The sequence below is a fragment of the Myxocyprinus asiaticus genome, chromosome 28 (genome assembly GCF_019703515.2).
Source record: "Myxocyprinus asiaticus isolate MX2 ecotype Aquarium Trade chromosome 28, UBuf_Myxa_2, whole genome shotgun sequence".
In the NCBI taxonomy this organism is placed as follows: Eukaryota; Metazoa; Chordata; class Actinopteri; order Cypriniformes; family Catostomidae; genus Myxocyprinus; species Myxocyprinus asiaticus.
Window position 1 is genome coordinate 13,216,764 of NC_059371.1, and position 22,042 is coordinate 13,238,805.

At 38.0% G+C, this 22,042-nt stretch overlaps 1 protein-coding gene across 11 annotated transcripts in view; it reads left to right on the forward strand.

Annotated features, from left to right (window-relative positions):
- LOC127418973 (forkhead box protein P1-B-like) overlaps positions 1–22,042 on the forward strand; it is a 61,290-nt gene that overhangs the window by 36,256 nt on the left and 2,992 nt on the right. For 8 of the 11 annotated variants that reach the window (XM_051659926.1, XM_051659927.1, XM_051659925.1 and 5 more), the window contains 8 exons: positions 3,802–3,891; positions 4,251–4,380; positions 9,911–10,076; positions 17,683–17,787; positions 19,554–19,641; positions 19,932–20,015; positions 20,279–20,486; positions 20,961–21,037. In XM_051659926.1, the coding sequence (XP_051515886.1) occupies positions 3,802–3,891; positions 4,251–4,380; positions 9,911–10,076; positions 17,683–17,787; positions 19,554–19,641; positions 19,932–20,015; positions 20,279–20,486; positions 20,961–21,037 (948 nt within the window). The remainder of the gene's footprint in view (positions 1–3,801; positions 3,892–4,250; positions 4,381–9,910; positions 10,077–17,682; positions 17,788–19,553; positions 19,642–19,931; positions 20,016–20,278; positions 20,487–20,960; positions 21,038–22,042) is intronic. The other 3 variants (XM_051659930.1, XM_051659931.1, XM_051659929.1) reach the window with 3 other exon arrangements.

The following is a 22,042-nucleotide window of genomic DNA, read 5'->3' on the forward strand; positions in this document are numbered from 1 at the left end:
GGAGATTCACATTTACAGTTGAAGTCAGAAGTTTACATACACTTAGGTTTAATTCATTAAAACTCATTTTTTAACCACTCCACAGATTTTAATATTAGCAAACTATAGTTTTGGCAAGTCGTTTAGGACATCTACTTTGTGCATGACACGAGTAATTTTTCCAACAATTGTTTACAGACAGATTGTTTAATTTTTAATTGACTATATCACAATTCCAGTGGGTCAAAAGTTTACATACACTAAGTTAACTGTGCAGCTTGGAAAATTCCAGAAAATTATGTCAAGCCTTTAGACAATTAGCTTCTGATAGGAGGTGAACTGAATTGGAGGTGTACCTGTGGATGTATTTTAAGGCCTACCTTCAAACTCAGTGCCTCTGAGGAAACAGCCAATACATCAGAAAAAAAAAATTGTGGACCCCCACAAGTCTGGTTCATCCTTGGGAGCAATTTCCAAATGCCTGATGGTACCACGTTCATCTGTACAAACAGTAGTATGCAAGTATAAACATCATAGGGCCACGCAGCCATCCTACCACTCAGGAAGAAGTGAAATTCTGTCTCCTAGAGATGAACGTAGTTTGGTGCGAAAAGTTCAAATCAATCCCAGAACAACAGCAAAGGAACTTGTGAAGATGCTGGAGGAAACAGGTAGACAAGAATCTATATCCACAGTAAAATGAGTCCTATATCGACATAAACTGAAAGGCTGCTCAGCAAGGAAGAAGCCACTGCTCCAAAACCGCCATAAAAAAGCCAGACTACAGTTTGCAAATGCACATGGGGACAAAGATCTTACTTTTTGGAGAAATGTCCTCTGGTCTAATGAAACAAAATGAACTGTTTGGCCATAATGACCATCGTTATGTTTGGAGGAAAAAGGGTGAGGCTTGTAAGCCGAAGAACACCATCTCGACCGTGAAGCATGGAGGTGGCAGCATCGTGTTGCAGTGGTGCTTTGCTGCAGGAGGGACTGGTGCACTTCACAAATTAGATAGCATCATGAGGAAGGAAATTTATGTGGATATATTGAAGCAACATCTCAAGACATCAGCCATGAAGTTAAAGCTTGGTCACAAATGGGTCTTCCAAATTGACAATGACCCCAAGCATACCTCCAAAGTTGTGGTAAAGTGGCTTAAGGACAACAAAGTCAAGGTATTGGAGTGGCCATCACAAAGCTCTGGCCTCACTCTGATAGAAAATTTGTGGGCAGAACTGAAATGGTGTGTGCGAGCAAGGAGGCCTACAATCCTGACTCAGTTACACCAGTTCTGTCTGGAGGAATGGGCCAAAATTCCAGCAACTTATTGTGAGAAGCTTGTGGAAGGCTACCCAAAATGTTTGACCCAGGTTAAACAGTTTAAAGGCAATGCTACCAAATACAAAATGTATTTAAACTTCTTACCCACTGGGAATGTAATGAAATAAATAAAAGCTAAAATAAATCATTCTCTCTACTATTATTCTGATGTTTCACATTCTTAAAATAAAGTAGTGATCCTAACTGACCTAAGACAGGGAATGTTTTCTACAGTTAAATGTCTGGAATTGTGAAAAACTGAGTTTAAATGTATTTGGCTAAGGTGTATGTAAACTTCTGACTTCAGCTGTATGATGCAATGCTGCGATCCACGAAGATTCATTGGATCAATGTGATGCTTCATGCTTTGAACTGGCCTGGCACCTGTTTTAAGGGTTGTTGAATAGGCATTCCTTGTATTCTTTTAGTTAGACATACACACACATGAACACACTAGGGGTGAGACTCTTTTAGGGATGTTCATGAAAAGTCGACATTCGTTAACCGTTCGACGCAACACTGTTCAAATACCAAAATCACTATTTGGTAATTCTAGACATGCAATAGAGATCGTCAACCTGACCTGAACTCAATGAGTTCTGACAAACTGTCGGGTTTTGGGTCAGTTTTTGAAGCATATGGCGAGTTAGAGGCTGTTCAAACATTTTCTTTCAGCATCTCATGTAAGATGGCCACATTTTTAGTAAGATAAAAATAACTTTCATTTTTATAAACGTATCACGAAACACCTGCATTGTTTCATTCGTTGCGCTACATTGTGCTGCTTTCTGGAGAAGTTCAGGTTGCCAAGAGGACTTCATGTGACTGTTACGCTATTAAAGGAATATTCCGGGTTCAATACAAGTTCTATCAACAGCATTTGTGGTATAATATTGATTAGAACAAAAATTACTTTCGACTCGTCCCACCTTTTCTCAAGGTTACAGTGAGGCACTTACAGTGGAAGTGAATGGGGCCAATTTTTTGAGGGTTTAAAGGCAGAAATGTGAAGCTTATAATTTTATAAAAGCACTCACATTAATTTTTCTGTTAAACTCATGTATTATTTGAGCTGAAAGTTGTGTAAATGGCAACAAAGCTATAAAATTGGCTATAACTTTACACATAAAACGTTAGTAAGCGATTTTATCACACTAAAATAATGTTTACATGCATATCCTTTGTCTTATGGCTATACTTTTGAAACAGTGAGTACGTTCCAAAATTTTACTCAAGTTTTGCTTTTTTTTTTTTTAAAGAAGAGGAGGGACGAGTTGATATTATTTTTTGTGGCAGTTAACATCATGCCACAAATGCTGTCGATTGTCGAGCTTAATTTGTATTGAACCCAGAATATTCCTTTAAACATGATTCCAGGTTGTTTTTCACAAAGGAAATTTTCTTTTCCCTTTTGCTCTGATGTGCATATTTACGTACAGTAATAAGACAAGTTCAGAGCCATTTTATTTTAAACCATTTAAAAATTGAAGCACCCCAAATAGGCTATTAAACCGCAGCAGTGTAACTCCATGCACATGACAAAACCTGCCCTGGCAGAGCACATATACAGCCTGCATTTTAACAGTAAAAGTATATATAAAGGAAAATTTTATCACCTTCAAAATCTGCGATTTAATCAAGATTAACTATGAAAAATTATGTGATTTTTTTTTTAAATTGCTGTGGCGAGTGGGGCTGAGCGACGACGGTGCGGAGCCTGGCAGGGATGGACACCTGGGGAGAATTATCTTGCCCAGCTGCTGGTGATTGCAGTGTTGGCTGGCGAGGGATGAAGCCACAACCAGAGCTACAGTCAGGAGAGACACAGAGAGAGAGAGAGAGAGACCCAGTGAAGCTGTGTGTGTGTGTGGTTGAGAGCTGCTACTGAAAAGCAGAGTGACTGCACGGTTAGTGAGCTGAAAAGCCACTAGGGTGTGTGATGCTGAAAAGCAGTGTGTGAATGGGAAGACACTGAAAAGTGTGAAAATAAATGTTGTACATTTGGATTGTGCACCCGGCTCCCGCTTCCTCCTTCCCAAACGAGCAGAGGTCTTTCACAATCGTGATTACAATTTTTAATCGACTGACAGCACTAAAAATAATATTTTCTCTCTTTTATATACTCTGCATTGTTTTTCAATACAAGCAAAAAATTTTTCTCTCTTTTTAGTTGAACACAAGCATTTGCTTTGATTTTGAAGAAAACACCTTCACGCATTTGTTTTTTAATTTAGCCTTCCACTGGATACTGGTAACCTTTTTGGTGACTCTGTGCGATCACCTAGAAGTTTCACACAATATTAATAACTATTTTAAATATTTTAAATAAAACGTTTAAATATTGTTACTTTCAACTACTTAACTTACGAGAAGACAGTTTCACACTAGTGCTTTTGTTGTGTAAACGCTCTTATGTGCATGATGTGTTTTGTTTTGTCCATGTTTCTGGTGTCAAATATTTTGTGTACTTTTTTTTTTTTTTTTTTTTTTTTGTCTCAGCAACAGCTTCAGGAGTTCTATAAGAATCAGCAAGAGGAACTCCACCTACAGCTTCTGCAGCAACAGCATGTTGGAAAAGCCAGTAAAGAGGTAATAGCATCACAATGAAACCTAGAAGGCCATCAGAGCTGTTTAGTACCCTGTCACTGTTTCTCAGAAATCCATGCAAGATTGCTCTGTTATGCAGCAGGCTTTTACCTAGCCATGTTTCGATCGTTTGACTGCTTTATGGATATTAGGAACAGTAGTGAGAAATTAAGCCCTGGCCACAAGAAAAGATGACAACCGTAGCATTAGAAAAGGGGTGCTAATAGTTGTTTCATGTCCAATACAGAGTTATAGAGGACTCTGTGAATGTCACTGTATTTAGCACTCTACAACATGACTGACAACTGTATTCTGCTGCTGTGAGAACAAGCCTTTGAGTGACTATCTCTCTCTGTCCTCAGCAGCAGATGATGGCCCAGCAGATGGCCATCCAACAACAGTTTCTCTCTGTTCAACAGCAGCACTTGCTAAACCTGCAGAGACAGGGCCTTCTGTCTGTCCCGTCGGCACTTACCAACACACTGTCTCAAGGTAAGATCCCCTCACTGTCGCACAACCTGATGAAGCGGAACTAGACTAACAAAAGCTTGCCATCAATGAATACGTCTGGAGGTAATTGCTGGAGGTCGCCAAGTCGCTGCTCTGTTAGTTGTAGTGTCCAACTGTATCAGGTGGTGGATCCCTTGTGCTCCACTGTCTGCACTTCTATTGGTAGTTGTCACAATGTGTCACACCACATTTGCATTAAGTTGAATTCTGCTCAATTTCACTGCATTGCTAGCAGTCTCTTTCACTCATGTCGCCTCAAATCGCCAAATCTCATAAAAAAAAAAAAAAAAATGCTATCAGTGACAATGTTTACATTGACACCAGAAAGCAGCTTATTGCGAGAAAGTGTAAAAAAAAAAAAAAAAGTGCGTTCCCATTTACATGCACTGTATAAGCGGCGTAATCTTCACTCCCATATACATGCGGCCCGGTCAGTAAACAGCTTTCTCCACAGCAGTAATTTCACAGTGACGCTTGTGTAAATGACAAATATTGCATCCGAGGAAGACTTAACTATTTTATTCTCTGTTGCTTCATTTTATTTCCAGATATTCCAGAGTTGTTGCTGTGTTTGTTTCCTTCACTTTCCGGCGGTAATTTACATTAGTGTGTGTAAATGGGTGTAGTTTATAGTGTATGTGATTTTCCCTCTGTACTCCCAGAAATGTTGAATATCTTTCCGCTCTATTGACTTGTTGCTGGGCTCCATCCTATGACGTTTGTTATCCGGTCTGTTCACATGCATGCACGTTCTTCAAAAACCTGTAAGAACGCTGCTTATGCGTTTACATTGCCATATAAGCTGCGTTCTCTGGGAGAAACCTGGGTGTTTTACACCGCTGGAGTGACGAGACCAAAATAGAGCTTTATGGTCACAACCATAAACGCTGTGTTTGGAGAGGGGTCAACAAGGCCTATAGTGAAAAGAATACCATCCTCACTGTGAAGCATGGTGGTGGCTCACTGATGTTTTGGGGGTGTGTGAGCTCTAAAGGCACGGGGAATCTTGTGAAAATTGATGGCAAGATGAATGCAGCATGTTATCAGAAAATACTGGCAGACAATTTGCATTCTTCTGCACGAAAGCTGTGCATGGGACGCTCTTGGACTTTCCAGCAAGACAGTGACCCTAAGCACAAGGCCAAGTTGACCCTCCAGTGGTTTGAGCAGAAAAAGGTGAAGGTTCTAGAGTGGTCATCACAGTCTCCTGACCTTAATATCATCAAGCCACTCTGGAGAGATCTCAAACGTGCGGTTCATGCAAGACAACCAAAGACTTTGCATGACCTGGAGGCATTTTGCCAAGATGAATGGGCAGCTATACCACCTGCCAGAATTTGGGACCTCATAGACAACTATTACAAAAGACTGCATGCTGTCATTGATGCTAAAGGGGGCAGTACACAGTATTAAGAACTAAGGGTATGCAGACTTTTGAACAAGGGTCATTTCATTTTTTCCATTGTTGCAATGTTTTGTTTTATGATTGTGCCATTCTGTTAAAACCTACAACTGAATATGAATCCCATAAGAAATAAAATAAATGTGTTTTGCCTGCTCACTCATGTTTTCTTTAAAAATGGTACATATGTTACCAATTCTCCAAGGGTATGCAAACTTTTGAGCACAACTGTATAATAAACATAGCTGTGTTGTTCATTTGACTTGATTGTGTCATTATTATATTGCATATTATGCATAGTCCATTGCGTTACAATGCAAAATATGCACATAAATGGGATGACTGGATTTTTCCCCCAATTTGTCTGGTAAACGTTATAATTCTCGGACACGTTGGCCAGCAAAAAAAATTCTTGGCAGAAACTGACTGGGATGTCTCTTCAAACTGAAGAAGAACCATATATAGTAATGTTTTTTTTTTTTTTGTTTGTGTGCTGGTTTTAGTTGTTTGTGCTATTACATTAATAAGCAATCAGATGATTGAATGATAAAACTGAAAAAAAAAAAAAAAAAAATGAAGAAAAAAATCACACACTTGCATTGAATGAGGGACCTGAGCCATATCTAGGGACCAGAATATCTTAGTTTTACACTGCTTTCTCCTAATCCCTTAAATTGCATAAGGAAATCTGCCACTTTCTGCAAAAATCCTGGAATAAACAATTTTTTTAAGTGCGTGTAAATGTGGTCAGTGTGTACCAGCACCGCTGCTCGCAATTCGCATACTACGCAATCTGCGTAGGGCACCAAATCCCTATAGGGACACCATCTTTCCCTAGAAGCCTTGTAGCTTGCTCCACGTCAGATTATCACCTCTTTTGGGAACTTTTCCATATGCTGCAGGTTAGTTTTATAAAACCTGTTGCAAGATATATATATATATATTATACAGTTGAAGTCAGAAGTTTACATACACTTAGTTTGAAGACATTAAAACTCATTTTTTAACCTCTCCACAGATTTCATATTAGCAAACCTAAAAAAAAAGTTTAGGACTACTTTGTGCATGAAACGAATAATTTTTTCAACATTTGTTTACAGATTGTTTCACTTTTATTTGACTATATGACAATTCCAGTGGGTCAAAAGTTTACATACACTAAGTTAACTGTGCCTTTAAGCAGTTTGGAAAATTCCAGAAAATGATGTCAAGCCTTTAGACAATTAGCCAGTTAGCTTCTGATAGGAGGTGAACTGAATTGGAGCTGTCCTCTTGATGTATTTTAAGGCCTACCTTTAAACTCCGTGCCTCTTTGCTTGACATGGGAAAAATCAAAAGAAATCAGCCAAGACCTCAGAAAAAAAAATGTGGATCTCCACAAATCTGGTTCATCCTTGGGAGCAATTTCCAAATGCTTGAAGGTACCACGTTCATCCGTACAAACAATAGTACGCAAGTATAAACACCATGGGATCATGCAGCCATCATACCGCTTAGGAAGGAGGCGCATTCTGTCTCCTAGAGATGAACGTAGTTTGGTACGAAAAGTGCGAATCAATCCCAGAACAACAGCAAAGGACCTTGTGAACATGCTGGAGGAAACGGGTAGACAAGTATCTATAGCCACAGTAAAACTAGCCCTATATCAACATAACCTGAAAGGCTGCTCAGCAAGGAAGAAGCCACTGCTCCAAAACCGCCATAAAAAAGCCAGACTAAGTTTGCAAGTGCACATGGGGACAAAGATCTTACTTTTTGGAGAAATGCCCTCTGGTCTGATGAAACAAAAATGTAACTTTAGCCATAATGACCATCGTTATGTTTGGAGGAAAAAGGGTGAGGCTTGCAAGCTGAAGAACACCATCCCAACCGTGAAGCATGGGGGTGGCAGTATCATGTTGCGGGGTGCTTTGCTGCAGGAGGGACTGGTGCACTTCACAAAATAGAAGGAATTATGAGGAAGGCAAATTATGTGGATATATTGAAGCAACATCTCAAAACATCAGCCAGGAAGTTAAAGCTTGGTCGCAAATGGGTCATCCAAATAGATAATGACCCAAGCATTCCTCCAAAGTTGTGGCAAAATGGCTTAAGGACAACAAAGTCAAGGTATTGGAGTGGCCATCACAAAGCACTGACCTCAATCCGATAGAAAATTTGTGGGCAGAATTGAAAAAGTGTGTGCGAGCAAGGAGGCCTAAAAACCTGACTCAGTTACACCAGTTCTGTCTGGAGGAATGGGCCAAAATTCCAGCAACTTATTGTGAAGCTTGTGGAAGGCTACCCAAAACGTTTGACCCAAGTTAAACAATTTAAAGGCAATGCTACCAAATACTAACAAAGTGTATGTAAACTTCTGACCCACTGGGAATGTGATGAAAGAAATAAAAGTTGAAATAAATAATTCTCTCTACTATTATTCTGATATTTCACATTCTTAAAATAAAGTAGTGATCCTAACTGACCTAAGACAGGGAATGTTTTCTATAATTAAATGTCAGGAATTGTGAAAAACTGAGATTAAATGTATTTAAGGTATATGTAAACTTATACATACATACATACATACACCCTGGCGGTCAAAAGTTTGGAATAATGTACAGATTTTGCTCTTATGGAAAGAAATTGGTACTTTTATTCACCAGAGTGGCATTCAACTGATCACAATGTATAGTCAGGACATTAATAATGAGAAAAATTACTATTACAATTTAAAAAAATGTTCAGAACTTCTTAAACTACTTCAAAGAGTTCTCATCAAAAAATCCTCCACGTGCAGCAATGACAGCTTTGCAGATCCTTGGCATTCTAGCTGTCAATTTGTCCAGATACTCAGGTGACATTTCACCCCACTCTTCCTGTAGCACTTGCCATAGATGTGGCTGTCTTGTCGGGCACTTCTCACGCACCTTACAGTCTAGCTGATCCCACAAAAGCTCAATGGGGTTAAGATCCATAACACTCTTTTCTAATTATCTGTTGTCCAATGTCTGTGTTTCTTTGCTCACTCTAACCTTTTCTTTTTGTTTTTCTGTTTCAAAAGTGGCTTTTTCTTTGCAATTCTTCCCATAAGGCCTGTAGCCCTGAGTCTTCTCTTTACTGTTGTATATGAAACTGGTGTTGAGTGGGTAGAATTCAATGAAGCCATCAGCTGAGGACATGTGAGGCGTCTATTTCTCAAACTAGAGACTCTGATGTACTTATCCTCTTGTTTATTTGTACATCTGGTCTTCCACATCTCTTTCTGTCCTTGTTAGAGCCAGTTGTCCTTTGTCTTTGAAGACTGTAGTGTAAATCTTTGTAAGAAATCTTCAGTTTTTTGGCATTTTCAAGCAGTGTATAGACTTCATTCCTCAAAACAATGATTGACTGACAAGTTTCCATAGAAAGCTGTTTCATTTTTGCCATTTTTGACCTAATATTGACCTTAAGACATGCCAGTCTATTGCATACTATGGTAACTCAAAAACAAACACAAAGACAATGTTAAGCTTCATTTAATGAACCAAATAGCTTTCAACTGTGTTTGATGTAATGGCAAGTGATTTTCTAGTACCAAATTAGCAATTTAGCATGATTACTCGAGGATAAGGTGTTAGAGTGATGACTGCTGGAAATGGGGCCTTTCTGGATTTGGTAAAAATAACTTTTTTCAAATAGTGATGGTGCTGTTTTTTTTAACATCAGTAATGTCCTGACTGTACTTTGTGATCAGTTGAATGTCACTTTGGTGAATTAAAGTACCAATTTCCTTCCAAAACAGCGCGCGCGTGTGTGTGTGTGTGTGTGTGTGTGTGTGTGTGTGTATATATATATATATATATATATATATATATATATATATATATATATATATATATATATATATATATATATATAATTTTTTTTTTTTTTTTTTTTTTTTTTTTGCAGTACTGGGTTAACAAAGAGTGACATCTTTTAAAATCAGCCTTTTGATGAAATGCTCACAGTTGATTCAGGAGAGGGTGTTTAGTGATGAGAGCTTTTTTGAAATCCAGTAATTAGAGGCTAATTCTTATTGAGAGGATCTGTAGATAAAGAGATATGGTTAGTTCTCGAGTGATCTAATGACAGCAGTGTCTCTCACAGGCCTGATCCCTGCTGAGCTTCAAAAGCTGTGGAAAGAGACTGCAGATGCACAACAGGAGGAGAAGAGTAGAAGAGACAAATCCCCTTCTCCCCCCAAAACCCAGATCATCAACCATCACTCCAGCACTAACGGACACCACATGCCCGGACCTGGCCGGAGAGACAGGTACTGCATCATCCTTTTTAAAAATAAATCAAATTTTTAGAGCCAATATTCTCTTATAAGGAAGTACAAGTACCGTATTTTCCGGAAATAAAGTCGCACCTGGTCAAAATCAGTTATATTAGCAACTGTCTGTCTATAGATATTTCTGATATTTGCAACCCTCTTTTCTATGCACTAATTATCCAGTTAACTGACTGAATGTTTTTATTACAAGTTTGATGAAACATCATTTTGTGGGCATGTAAGGAGTGGCGTTTGACAGCAGTCTAGAGTTTGTAGAACAAAAATGTTATGATGGGACAGAATATTTAAACTGGTTGCATAAAATACTTTATGCAATTTATTTTGCAAATGCAAAATACTCTGAATAGACAAATTTAAAGCGCTACAACAGTCTCTATGACTGTTTTCATCTGTTTGTGTAAACGTGTTTTGGCATGCGTGTGCTTGACCGGCCGACATAAGTTATGTATAAATTATGTATACAAGTTGCTTCGGACTATAGATAATTTCAAGGATGTAAATAGGAACAGAGGGATTAGAACGCTACTGCCCTGGGAGCACTTCAGGTATCATTACCGGATCCTTTAAATAAGGCTCAGAGTTAACATATTTTCTCAAAGGACATCAAACATTTACCTGAAGTGACTTATACAGATGTGTTGTTGATATCTTTGCAAGAGAGCTGATGCAATTGTATCGTAGTTTAGATGCTCACAATTATTTCATCAGTGGAAAGATCGGAAATATTGGAGCGCCCCTATTATAATCAATGATGCTGTCCATGTGACCTGCGGACAAGTTAAGTTTTTGTGTGTGTGTGTGTGTGTTCCTAATTTGTAAGTTGTATTGCATAAAAGCATCTGCTAAATGACCAATTATAATAGTAAATGACTTGCCAAGATTCATTTATTATAATGTGAGCGATCTATAGTCACTTTTAGAGCTCTACCTATCAAACTTGCAATTAGTTGGCATCAGTTTTGTTCACCTACCAGAGATAAGATACTACTGTTTTTACTATACTGTAAGCTACTGTTTTTAGTACTGCTCGTATCCAGCAGTCTCGTTTCACTGCAGTGGTTCGTTTGCTTTTTCGGAGATCTAAATACTTTAATTTCCGTTAGTTCCAGGCATCCAGGGAGCATCCAGTCATCCAGTCACCGAACAACATGGTCCACATTTTAACAGTGACATTTTATGACAATTGTGTTAACGTTAGTAACGTTATCATGGTAGTCACTATGAATGAAGCGCCGCCCCCTGTTGTTTTGAATGAGTTCGACAACTAGTAGGAAATGTTCAAGGAACAAAGATGACACTTCCTTAAACTGACGAATAGTCCTTGAAATGGTCTATAAGTCACGGGACCTTTCAGATGATGAAAAAACACCCGCGACTTTTATTACGGGAAGTATGGTAGTTCCCATTTAAGATTTAGCTAGCTCACGTGTTTTGCTTAATGAAACCGCATGTAATATTTGCTGCATGATGCTTTCTGTGGTCTAGAATTCACCAAATGTTAGAGCTGAGCATTCAGAGGAGTTTACAGTATCTACACCATCTTCGTCTCACTAAAATTTCTCATAAATATTTGCTGACCAGCCGAACCAGTCAAGCTGTGAAAGGTTGGCTAATATTTTGTATTTATTCAAGTGAAAACCGTTGACAAATGCTAGATGTTTTAAGAGGGTGCAGTTGTCTTCATTGCTGTGTGAAAGGCATCAGTCTGTGTCGACTTGTGCCCCGCAGGCCTTTGTTCACACACACTCACAAACACCCACGTACTCACATGAACACACCCGTGTCTTCATGTTTGCTGAAGACTAAACCGGTTTGTCTGTATGTTCCCAAAGCATGTTTGTCAAAAGCACTTTGCCCAGCAGCTGTGGGAACCTACAGACTTATTTTTAACATTATTTGTTCAGCTTCACAATGTTCTGCTTATGGTGTCTTTTGTATTATAATCATTATTTGATTCATAAAAAGCTGAGATAAGTGGTCATAGAATTCAGGATGAGTTAAGACAGCAGCTTTTGAATTTGTCTTTGTATAATCAAACAACAGCATGACAACTTATCTGTCTGACCTCCAAAACAACATACTGGGATCAGGGTTTCCGTTAGCCGGTACATACCATTTTTTTGACCGTTAAAACGTCCCAATGTTCAACAAATTCAAAAATTGGCAGACACTATATCCAGGGGGAAAATATTAACATGAAGCATCAGGAACCCCTTTAGTTGATGCCACAAGTGTACAGCGTGATGCTTCGCTGCCACAGAGGTTTAAACTTTTCAATAACTTGCAAAGTCCTAATCAGCGACTACAGCGGGTTATATCCGCACACTGGCAAAAGCGGCCTGCGTTATTTTCGTCTCGCATGCCCGCAGTGAGAAGCTTCTCACTTAATCGCATTAAAACAGCCTTGTGTTGCCATCTTCTGGACACCGGGCTTATGTGTACCTCAAGCTGTAGAGAAACACTGCACACATTTGACTTCACGTCCAAAGCAGAACACTTTTGTGCTTTGTAAAAGTGGAGGAAAATAGTAATAATAATAAAGAGGTGAGAAATTATGACTGTTGAATTAATGTTTTTTGAATGAGATGCTAATTCCATGACTGCCCTTCTTTTAATGGGAAAGCCGCTATAATAAACATACTTATATTGTTCATTTGACTTGTGTCATTATTATATTGCAAATTATGCATAGTCCATTGCGTTATAATGCAAAATATGCACATAAATGGGATGACTGGATTTTTATCCCAGTTTGACCGGTAAACGTTATAATTCCCGGACATATTGGCCAGCACCAAAATTTTGTAGCGGAAACTCTGACTGGGATGTCTCTTCAAACTGAAGAAGAACCATATGTGTATGGTATGTACATATGTAAGATGTTTTATTTTTGTGTGTGTGTGTGTGTGTGTGTGTGTGCTGGTTTTAGTTGTTTGTGCTATTACTTTAATAAGCAATCAGATGACTGAATGATAAAACTGAAAGAAAAAAAAAAGAAATAAATCACACACTTACATTGAATGAGGGACCTGAGCCATATCTAGGGATCAGAATATCTTAGACTTATTGACTTGAAACATTGCCAGCGCAATGAAGTTATCACACAATGGTGATCGCTCCTTGCGGGCATCGATGCAGCAACCTTCTGGTTGCCTGCCCTTAACCTCAACCACTACACCACATCACCCCATGAACACTAACTGTTCAGATTTTAGTAGGTGCCATTGTGTCCCAGTGTTGCAGGAATATGTCTACTGTCAGCAGAGCCCCCTCTCGGTGCACCTGTGGTTGTTTGTGTGATATTAGTGGAGGGTGAGTGCTCAAGGACTGTGGTCAGTTTCATGTGTCATGTAAACTCCTGCCCGCCAGAGAGACGCCTGCAACTAAAACCTTAAGTGCAGCCACTGGCACCAGAGAACAAGTCATTGACCTCTTCCAGAAGACCACAACATGTGGGCACTGTCTGTCTCTTTCTCTCCCTTTCTCTTTCAATCTTACTGAGTGACACGCAAACACACTCGCATGCTGATGGAGTAAAAGACTAAATGTAATCAATCCTTTCAAATCTCTCCTGCTCCCTCTTTATCCTTGTACTACTGTAACATTTATCTCCCGAGTGCTTGTTCCTGCTAGACGAGCTTTTGACATTTTGGCTAGAATCTTCAGAGCCCCAAGAACAAACAGTTCATTGCACATGTTTGTTTTATTGTGCCTGCATGCATGTTTATTTGATTGATCAGTGTGTTATAAGAATGAAAATAACAAAGTCTGTTTTAATTTATCATGTGCGAGTCATAAAAGGCTGAGATTGTGTTTGAGTGCACAAAGAGAAAGATGCCCGTTGTAGATGTTTTCTCTCTTTGTTTTGGAGTTCAGAGAAGGAATCTGCTGGCAGAGATACTCTGTGCTCTTTTAGGCAAGAAAAGTAGGGGGTCATGGGACAAAGGGCACGGCCTCTGTTGATCCCAAACAAATAAGGCATTCTTGGCATTTTTTTAAAAGTACAAAAGTAATGACTTACTCAAACAGTCCACTGTTTGATACAAAGTCTTAAACATGTTAGGCTACTTTCTCTGCCAACTCTCAGGGAAAGAATAGAGCTTTATCATCTTCCTGTAGACATCATAGATTTTCCAAATGTTGGAGAGATTGCTTGGGGACAAATGAATGTGCTGCAGTGTGATCTTGCTTTGAATGGGGGAGCAGACTACAAAGGGTCACATAGTAACTCAACGTTTACACGATAACGATGTACTAAAAATGGAAAAGTTTTTCCATTGCGTTTTTGAAAAGTTTTGCGTACAGACGACAACATTGTCAAAACGATCCCTGTTCACACAGATTCACGAAAACGACTAAAAACACTGTATTATGCATGCCAGGCCAGTAGTTGGCAATGTCACTTTGTAAAGAAACACTACGAGCCTGCGCACATAAGCATTTTTCCACAGAGCAGTGAATGCAAACAATGAAGATGGTGAAAGCATCCAGCAATTTTGTCTGGACGGACGATGAGGTTGCTTTATTACTACAATTACTTTGCTGGAGAAGCGTCAATAAACTCAAAATCTTGAGCAGCACAAACACAGTCCTGTAGTCTGCCATTGTAGTTTTGAATGTCTCACGTGTTGTTTTGAAGTACTTGCGCACATGCCTATAGACTGAACTCTCAAGATGATTCAATAAACTCTAATTTTTACCATCACTTTGTCTCCTGCCTCCTTCTGTATTCCCCCTGCTGACTCTTGGGCTGGTAGGAGAGTAAGTTAACATAACAAGCTGTTGCTGTTGACTGGTTTTGAATATCAGACAGAACTCTGATATATGGATATCTTCTGACGGAGAGAAAGGTCTTGTGTACACTGGATCTAACATGCATTTTCACTGCCTCATGTTTTCATATTCTAAGCATATCAATGAATACTGTACATGACAGCACATCTCTGTCTGTAGGCTATATACATAAGCGGTGGGTGAATAAATTGCAGGGTAAAGGTACATCAAATAAAATTAAGTAAATAAATAAATAACATTTAAAATACAAATACATTTTTCCCATTTGAATCCATACATTAATTTCAAGATTTTCAAATTGCAGGTTCTGCCTACTGTACAATGTTCACACTCCATACAAAACACTCCAAATGAATAAATTGTTGATTATTGTTATTTGCACAGACACCAGTATTCATATTGATAATTATACATCTCAAATTGATGCCTATCAATCCATCATTCTTTATATAACACGTAATACGCGTGCGTATGACGTCACACAAATTCACATTTTGTATGTTTACACGGAGACGATAACTGCTTCGTTTTCAAAAGTTTGCGTTTTCAGGCCCCAAAACGCCATTGTCGTGTAAACGGACAGCCAAAATGCATAAAGTTTTCCGTTTTTAGTTGAAAGCATTATGTAAACGGCCCCCACATGCACACAATTTTCTGATTAAGATCTGTCACTTGTGTTTTGGTTAAGCCTATATTCCTTAATAAAAAAAACAAAAACAAATAATAGATGTACTTCTCAACTAGTGGAATATACTGTACCTCAATACATATTCAAAAAAAAAATAAGACATGAACATTCTTATTGAAAATACTGGCTTTGACCATTTCTTAAGGGGTTCGCACACTGGATGCATCTGGCGGACGACATGGTGCGTTCTAAAATTCGAAACAATTGTTTTCAATGAAGGTACGCATACCGCCACTGCCGCTTCAGACTACAACTCCAGAGGCTGCTCAAATTTCTGCCGTGCCACGGAGTGCAACTTGCATATTTTCCATTAAATTCGACCCAAATCATTATCAAAGGACATCAATTAGCGTTGTTCATTCTTGAAGAAGGGAAAAACCTTGGTTACTTTTGCATGCTCTGTCTGCCACCTGAACCACATCGACGTGCCGTGTGTTTGATACATGTGCCTTGTCCTAGCTGCGACGGGGCTCGGCGCTTCTCATCCAGTGTGTGACCGCCTTTATGCTCCCTTTTTAGTGCAATAAAAATTTTATATATATATATATATATATATAAGAATCTGGTAGCCCTTTACAATAAGGTTCTACTGGTTTTGGTATCATGAACGCAAATGAACAATATTTTTAACTGCATTAATCTTGGATAATGTTAATTTATAAAAAGACTATTGGTTATTGTAAATTATTTTTTTTGTATTAACTAATGTATATAATGTATAAAGTATGCAAGTTTTACTGTAAAAAAGTATTAGTATATAGTATATTGTGCTGCACAATTAATCATATTTGTGACGAGGAGGAGGGCGGAGTGAAGAGACGCTGTAACTGTATAAAGGACGGGCAAGGAGGTGGCGGGAACCGGCTGAACAATAAACAAAGTTTAATGGTAAACTTAAAACCAACATAAACGTGCAGCACAGCCGCATTGCATCTCACTCTCTTGAACCGGCACCTCTGGCCGCCCCTTTATCTCGCTCTCCCACTGATCAGCTGATTCAGCGCCATGCCCCCCTCCTCAACACAGTATTTTAACCGTGATTGTGGTTTCTGCGTCTCATGGTTAATTGAGCTTAACCTTTTGCGATATTAGTGAGCAAGCAGAAATTATCAGCCAGATAAAGTTGTAAATTGGTATTCATTTTCAATATAGGCTGTCTATTTATTTTATTTATTTTTTTCAAAATTGTGCAGCCCTATAATAAAGTTTTTCAAATGACAGAATAGTCTTGATTAATAATCATGATTATCATTTTCAACATTACCGTGCAGCCCTAGTATATGTTGAAAGTAACATTAACCAAGATTAGTAAGTGCTGTGAAAATATTGTTCATTATTAAACAACTAATGTAGTTAACTAATGTTAATGAATGCAACCTTAATGTGAAGTGTTAACAAACATTCCTCGCTACAAATATGTTTCTTCTCTTGCTTAATTTTTTTACAACTGACTGTATCACGTAGCATCCTGAATTATTTTCTTATTGACTTGCGCAAATATAAATGAATATGCCATTTCAGTGGATATTCTGAATAAGGTGTTTACATGACAAAGAATTCAGATTAAGCCATATTCCAGCTGCTTCATTCAAATTTCTGAACACTGAAACACTTGCTTATTCGAGTTACGGCAATCAGGTTAATGTGTTTACATGATCGAAATATGAGCAAATTCTGAATATTATCTGAATATTCTTGTGTATGTAAACATGGTGGTCACAGTGTCCAAATAACTGTCTTCTGTTGCTTATTTTTTTACATAAATTTTTTACATCCTGAATATTCAGAATAAGGTGTATAAAGAATTTCAATGAACATTGGCATATTCCATTTGTTTTATTCAGATTTCTAGAAACTTAATGTGCTTGTTTGAGAACCTATTAACATGTTTACACGATACATGCATAGTATGAATAAATTCTGAATAATATCGGAATATTCTTCTTTATGGAAACACAGTCTCGACATACTGCACTCCAGTGTCAATGTCCAGATCTGCAAAGGTACACAGAACTGAATCAACACTCGAATTCTGCAGCAGATTCAAAGACTTTCACCTGCATAAATGCCCATGTGGTTATTGTGTTGTTTTTGCCTCAGTTCTCAGGAGAGTCACTCCCAGAGCGCTCATCCTCTGTACAGCCACGGCGTGTGCAAGTGGCCAGGCTGCGACGCAGTATTTGGAGACTTCCAGTCATTCCTCAAGTGAGTCAACAGCTCCCATTCTCTGCTGTGCTGTATTATGCTCTTTGTCCTGTTTGTACATCTTTTCAGGAGCAACCAGACGCACAAGTGATCATAAAATCATTTCAGTGTGTGCTAATACTTTTTTGTCTTTTACTTTGCCCAGTCATGCTTTTTCTATTTCTTGTTTGTTGGTCCCTTTTTCCTCTTGTGTTTTAGTACACCCAAAAGTGAAAATTCTATCATCATTTCACAAATTCTATTATCATCACTCACCCTCATGTTGGATATGTAATCTATTCTGTACAATAAAAGTGAATAGTGACCGAGGCTAACATTCTGTCTGACATCTCCTTATGGTAAAAATGAAGCTCATGCTTGTTTGGAACAATGTGAAGGAGAGTAAAGGATGACAGAACTTAAATTTTTGGTTGAACTATTACATTTTTTTTTCTTCTTTTTCTAAATCCCTCTTACTCCTGTTTACTTGTATATATGTATATACCACCCATGTCTCTGTTCTCTTTCTGTCTCTCTCTCCCCTGTGGCGGTGCAGCCGTGGGGCCCCTCTGGGTTGAGCTCAGTGCATTGATAAACAGAGTACCCATGGTGATCCTGGCCATCCCTCCCAAAACAAACAACAGGAGGATGTTTATCTGTGCCCCTTCCACTGACTCTGACCCCTGCTCCCAGTCTGAGGCCCCGCCCTATCTATTGCCACAACACTGCCTTTGTTCCTCAGCTCGCCTTAGTTCCACTATTAAAAACATGTTTCTGACTATCACATCACACTGCACAAGCTGCTGCTGAGATTTCCCTGCACATACCATATCCAGAACTAAAATATCATCTTTAATCATAACGATGACATATTGTGATGCTGTAATTTTGAAATAGTATTACATGGCAAGTATTTTCCTTTTAAAGTTTTTGATTTGAATAGCTTTTACTCATTTTAGTAATTTCTGCAAGAGCAAATGTAGTGCTGTAGTTGGTAATGAAGCTGTCAGCTATTTTTGTGCTATTTAATGTACCAATACAGAAGTTGCTGGTTGGAGAAAAACAGTGCTTTTAATTATACATTTTATACTAATTTTTTGCAAAGTTTTTGGTCTTTGCGGAATTTGATGGCCCGTACAGCTTCTCTTTGAATAAACTGCCCCCTAGTCCTCAATAGTAGTACTGCTTCCAGAACATTCATTTTGGTTAGTGACCGTTCACAAAAAAATTTAACTGTCTCTTTTGAATTATTTGTTCAATTCACATAGGTGTCACAATCTACATAAATAAACATGGTCAAGAACAAAAATGTACTTTACTACAATAAAGAACATGAAATATGCAACATTTTGGAATATGGTTGACATGATTATTAAATTTGGTTGACGATTACTACAAATAATTGCGATTTAATAATTTCATTGTGGTAATTGGCATTCTGTATTCACTTAAAATGCCCTTATTTATAAGGAAAAATGTGTTTGGAATTTGAAGTGCACAATCATTTTTATAATAATCTCAGATAATCACAGTTAGATCAAATAATCGTAACATGCCTACTTTGGAATGACGAATCAAACATTTTTTAATTGGTTTTAGATCAGTTAATTGAAACAAATGGTCCAAACGAACCATTTTGTTTAAATGAATTGAACTTCCAAATGCAATTGTTGATTCATTATCCAGATTCAGCATTTGTTTTTTAGACTTATTTTCAGATTCTACTGTTACTTTTATTATTTATTAATATTGAAAGATCTATTGCATGTCTCTGTCATGTCCACCAGGCATTTGAACAACGAACACGCTCTGGACGACAAGAGCACGGCGCAATGCAGAGTTCAGATGCAGGTGGTTCAGCAGCTCGAACTGCAGGTAAAGTGTTTCCTTGACTCCTGATGAAACCGTTCATTTGATAGTATCGATCGTTTTTCAGATTAGACAAATGGAAGATGCAATAATTCTAGGTGTTGTTTATTTTTCTGTTTTGCGTGTTGCTGAACATCCTGCTCTAATCTGAGCTCATCTTTTTTCCTGCTCTGTATGTACTGTATGTACACATGAAGAAAGAATCCATAGGATGAACAATAGACAATGGGAGTTCATAAGGTCTTCAGCAAGCTTATCAATGGTACATCTCTGTTTTGTTTGTGTTTGTCAAACAGCTCACCAAAGACAAAGAACGCCTTCAGGCCATGATGGCCCACCTCCATGTCAAATCTGCTGAGCCCAAACCAGCCCCTCAGCCAGTATGTCACTTCATTTGCCATTACACTGTTGTATATGTAAACACATTGTTAGTGGTCCATGCAAAGGCAAGGTATTGCTATTACACAACAACATCGCATCATGATAGCAAGTTTTGACAGTGCGCAAGTTAAGCCCCACTCACTTTTATTTTTATTTATTTATTTATTTATTTATTGTTCAGAAAAATAAAAAATCTAATTCTGTATACAGGACTACTCTAATATCGCTGGTGTAATTCCTAGTTTTGTATTTGTTTTATTAGGTGAATCTGGTTTCCAACCTCACTCTTGCCAAGGGAACTGTTCCTAAGACCACTCCCTCTATGAGTCTTTCACAGAGTGCCACAACGCCGTCCACCCCCCTCACATCACTGCCCCAGACACCTTCCATCATCATTCCCACCAGCCTGCACAGCATGGGTCCCATTCACAAACGCTATTCCGACAAATACAACATGGCCATGGACCAAGGTGAGACTGGTTTGGAGCCACTGGTACTTGTTTAGATTTGAATTCGTTCCTCAGATGCTGCCGTCCTGCAGTGGTGTTTTTGAATTACGCTTTAGCTACATTGTATGAAATAGAGCGTTATAAATGTGATGCTATTTCAGCCAGATGTTGTACTTTTTTCCCAAGGCCTGCTCATTTATTTTTACCCACATTAATTGTTCTATAAAGCCAAATTGTGAACAATACAATAGCTTTTGGCTTTTTTTTTTCTTATATGTAGAACACTCTTTTGGAATTGGTTGTCTGTATGGAAGTTAGTGGGCCTTCTTTTTGAATAAAGTGCCCCCTAATGCTCATTAGCTGTACTGTATCCTGAACATTCATGTTGATTAGTGTTACAAAACTGCTTTCACACAGGTTAAAGACCAGACGGAATTTAATTGACAAATGAAATGTAACTGACACAATGAGAGTTGTATCTCTTCTGTCTTATAGATATTGTGCAGAATAAGGAGTTCTACCTGAGTGCTGAAGTCAGGCCTCCGTTTACTTACGCAGCTTTGATCAGACAGGTAAGGAACCACGACCTAACCCAGTTGCTTAACCACTGTAGCAGCATTTCTGACAACTGTCTACCACTGACTAATGTCATGTCAATAGAAAATTAATCTTAGGGTTCATGTTGGTTTTACAAATGTGAAAAAAAAAAAAAAATTATAGCGTTGTGTCCAAAATAAATAAATACTTTTAAAAATGTCAGGTGGTGTAGTAAAGGGTATTTAAAAACTTTTCTTGCACCTTGTTTACTCCATTTATATATATATATATATATTAGCCACAAATATCAGGATGTTTTCTAAGGGTTACTCCATTTGGTCTGTTCAGTCATGGCCTTTTATATTAATATTTTTAAATAGATTGAACTCGGAAATTGAAAACATGTTCATCATAGTGGAGGGATATTAAAGTAATTGTTGTGTGAGTCGAAAAGCAAAATAGATAAATAATAATTATGTCACTGACCCTTATAATGAACATGTATTCGGTGACACCAGCTAGTTATACTTCATGACAGTACATTTGATGTGTTGGGTACAATGGGGCTAAAGGCTCCTTTGATTTTTCTTTTCTCCCAAAACACTAAATAGCAACAAAAACTACCACTTTTTTAAACACCAATTTGTCACTATACACTGGAAATGTTTCCTGTTCCATGAGATCATTGTGTCTAAAGATTGATTTTGAGTCAGTTTGATCTAATATTTAATCATTTTTAAATTATTGCAAATTTATGAAGCTAATGAATATCCTGGAAATTATTAGATTTATTTTGAGCCAAAATGCTAATTTGTCATTTTCAATTTTAAGGTGATTATAAAAAAAATAATAAAAAAATACTAACTGTAACTGTCCAGTAAGTGAAAGGATTGTATTTGGGGTCAAAAACACATTTGTTCAAAGTGGGTTCACATTGACTGATCGAATCACAGTGGAGATTCATTTGTTTATTAAATACTTAAGATGTAATAAAATGTCAAATGTGTTTGAAATGAACAAGAAATAATGCATCCTTTTCA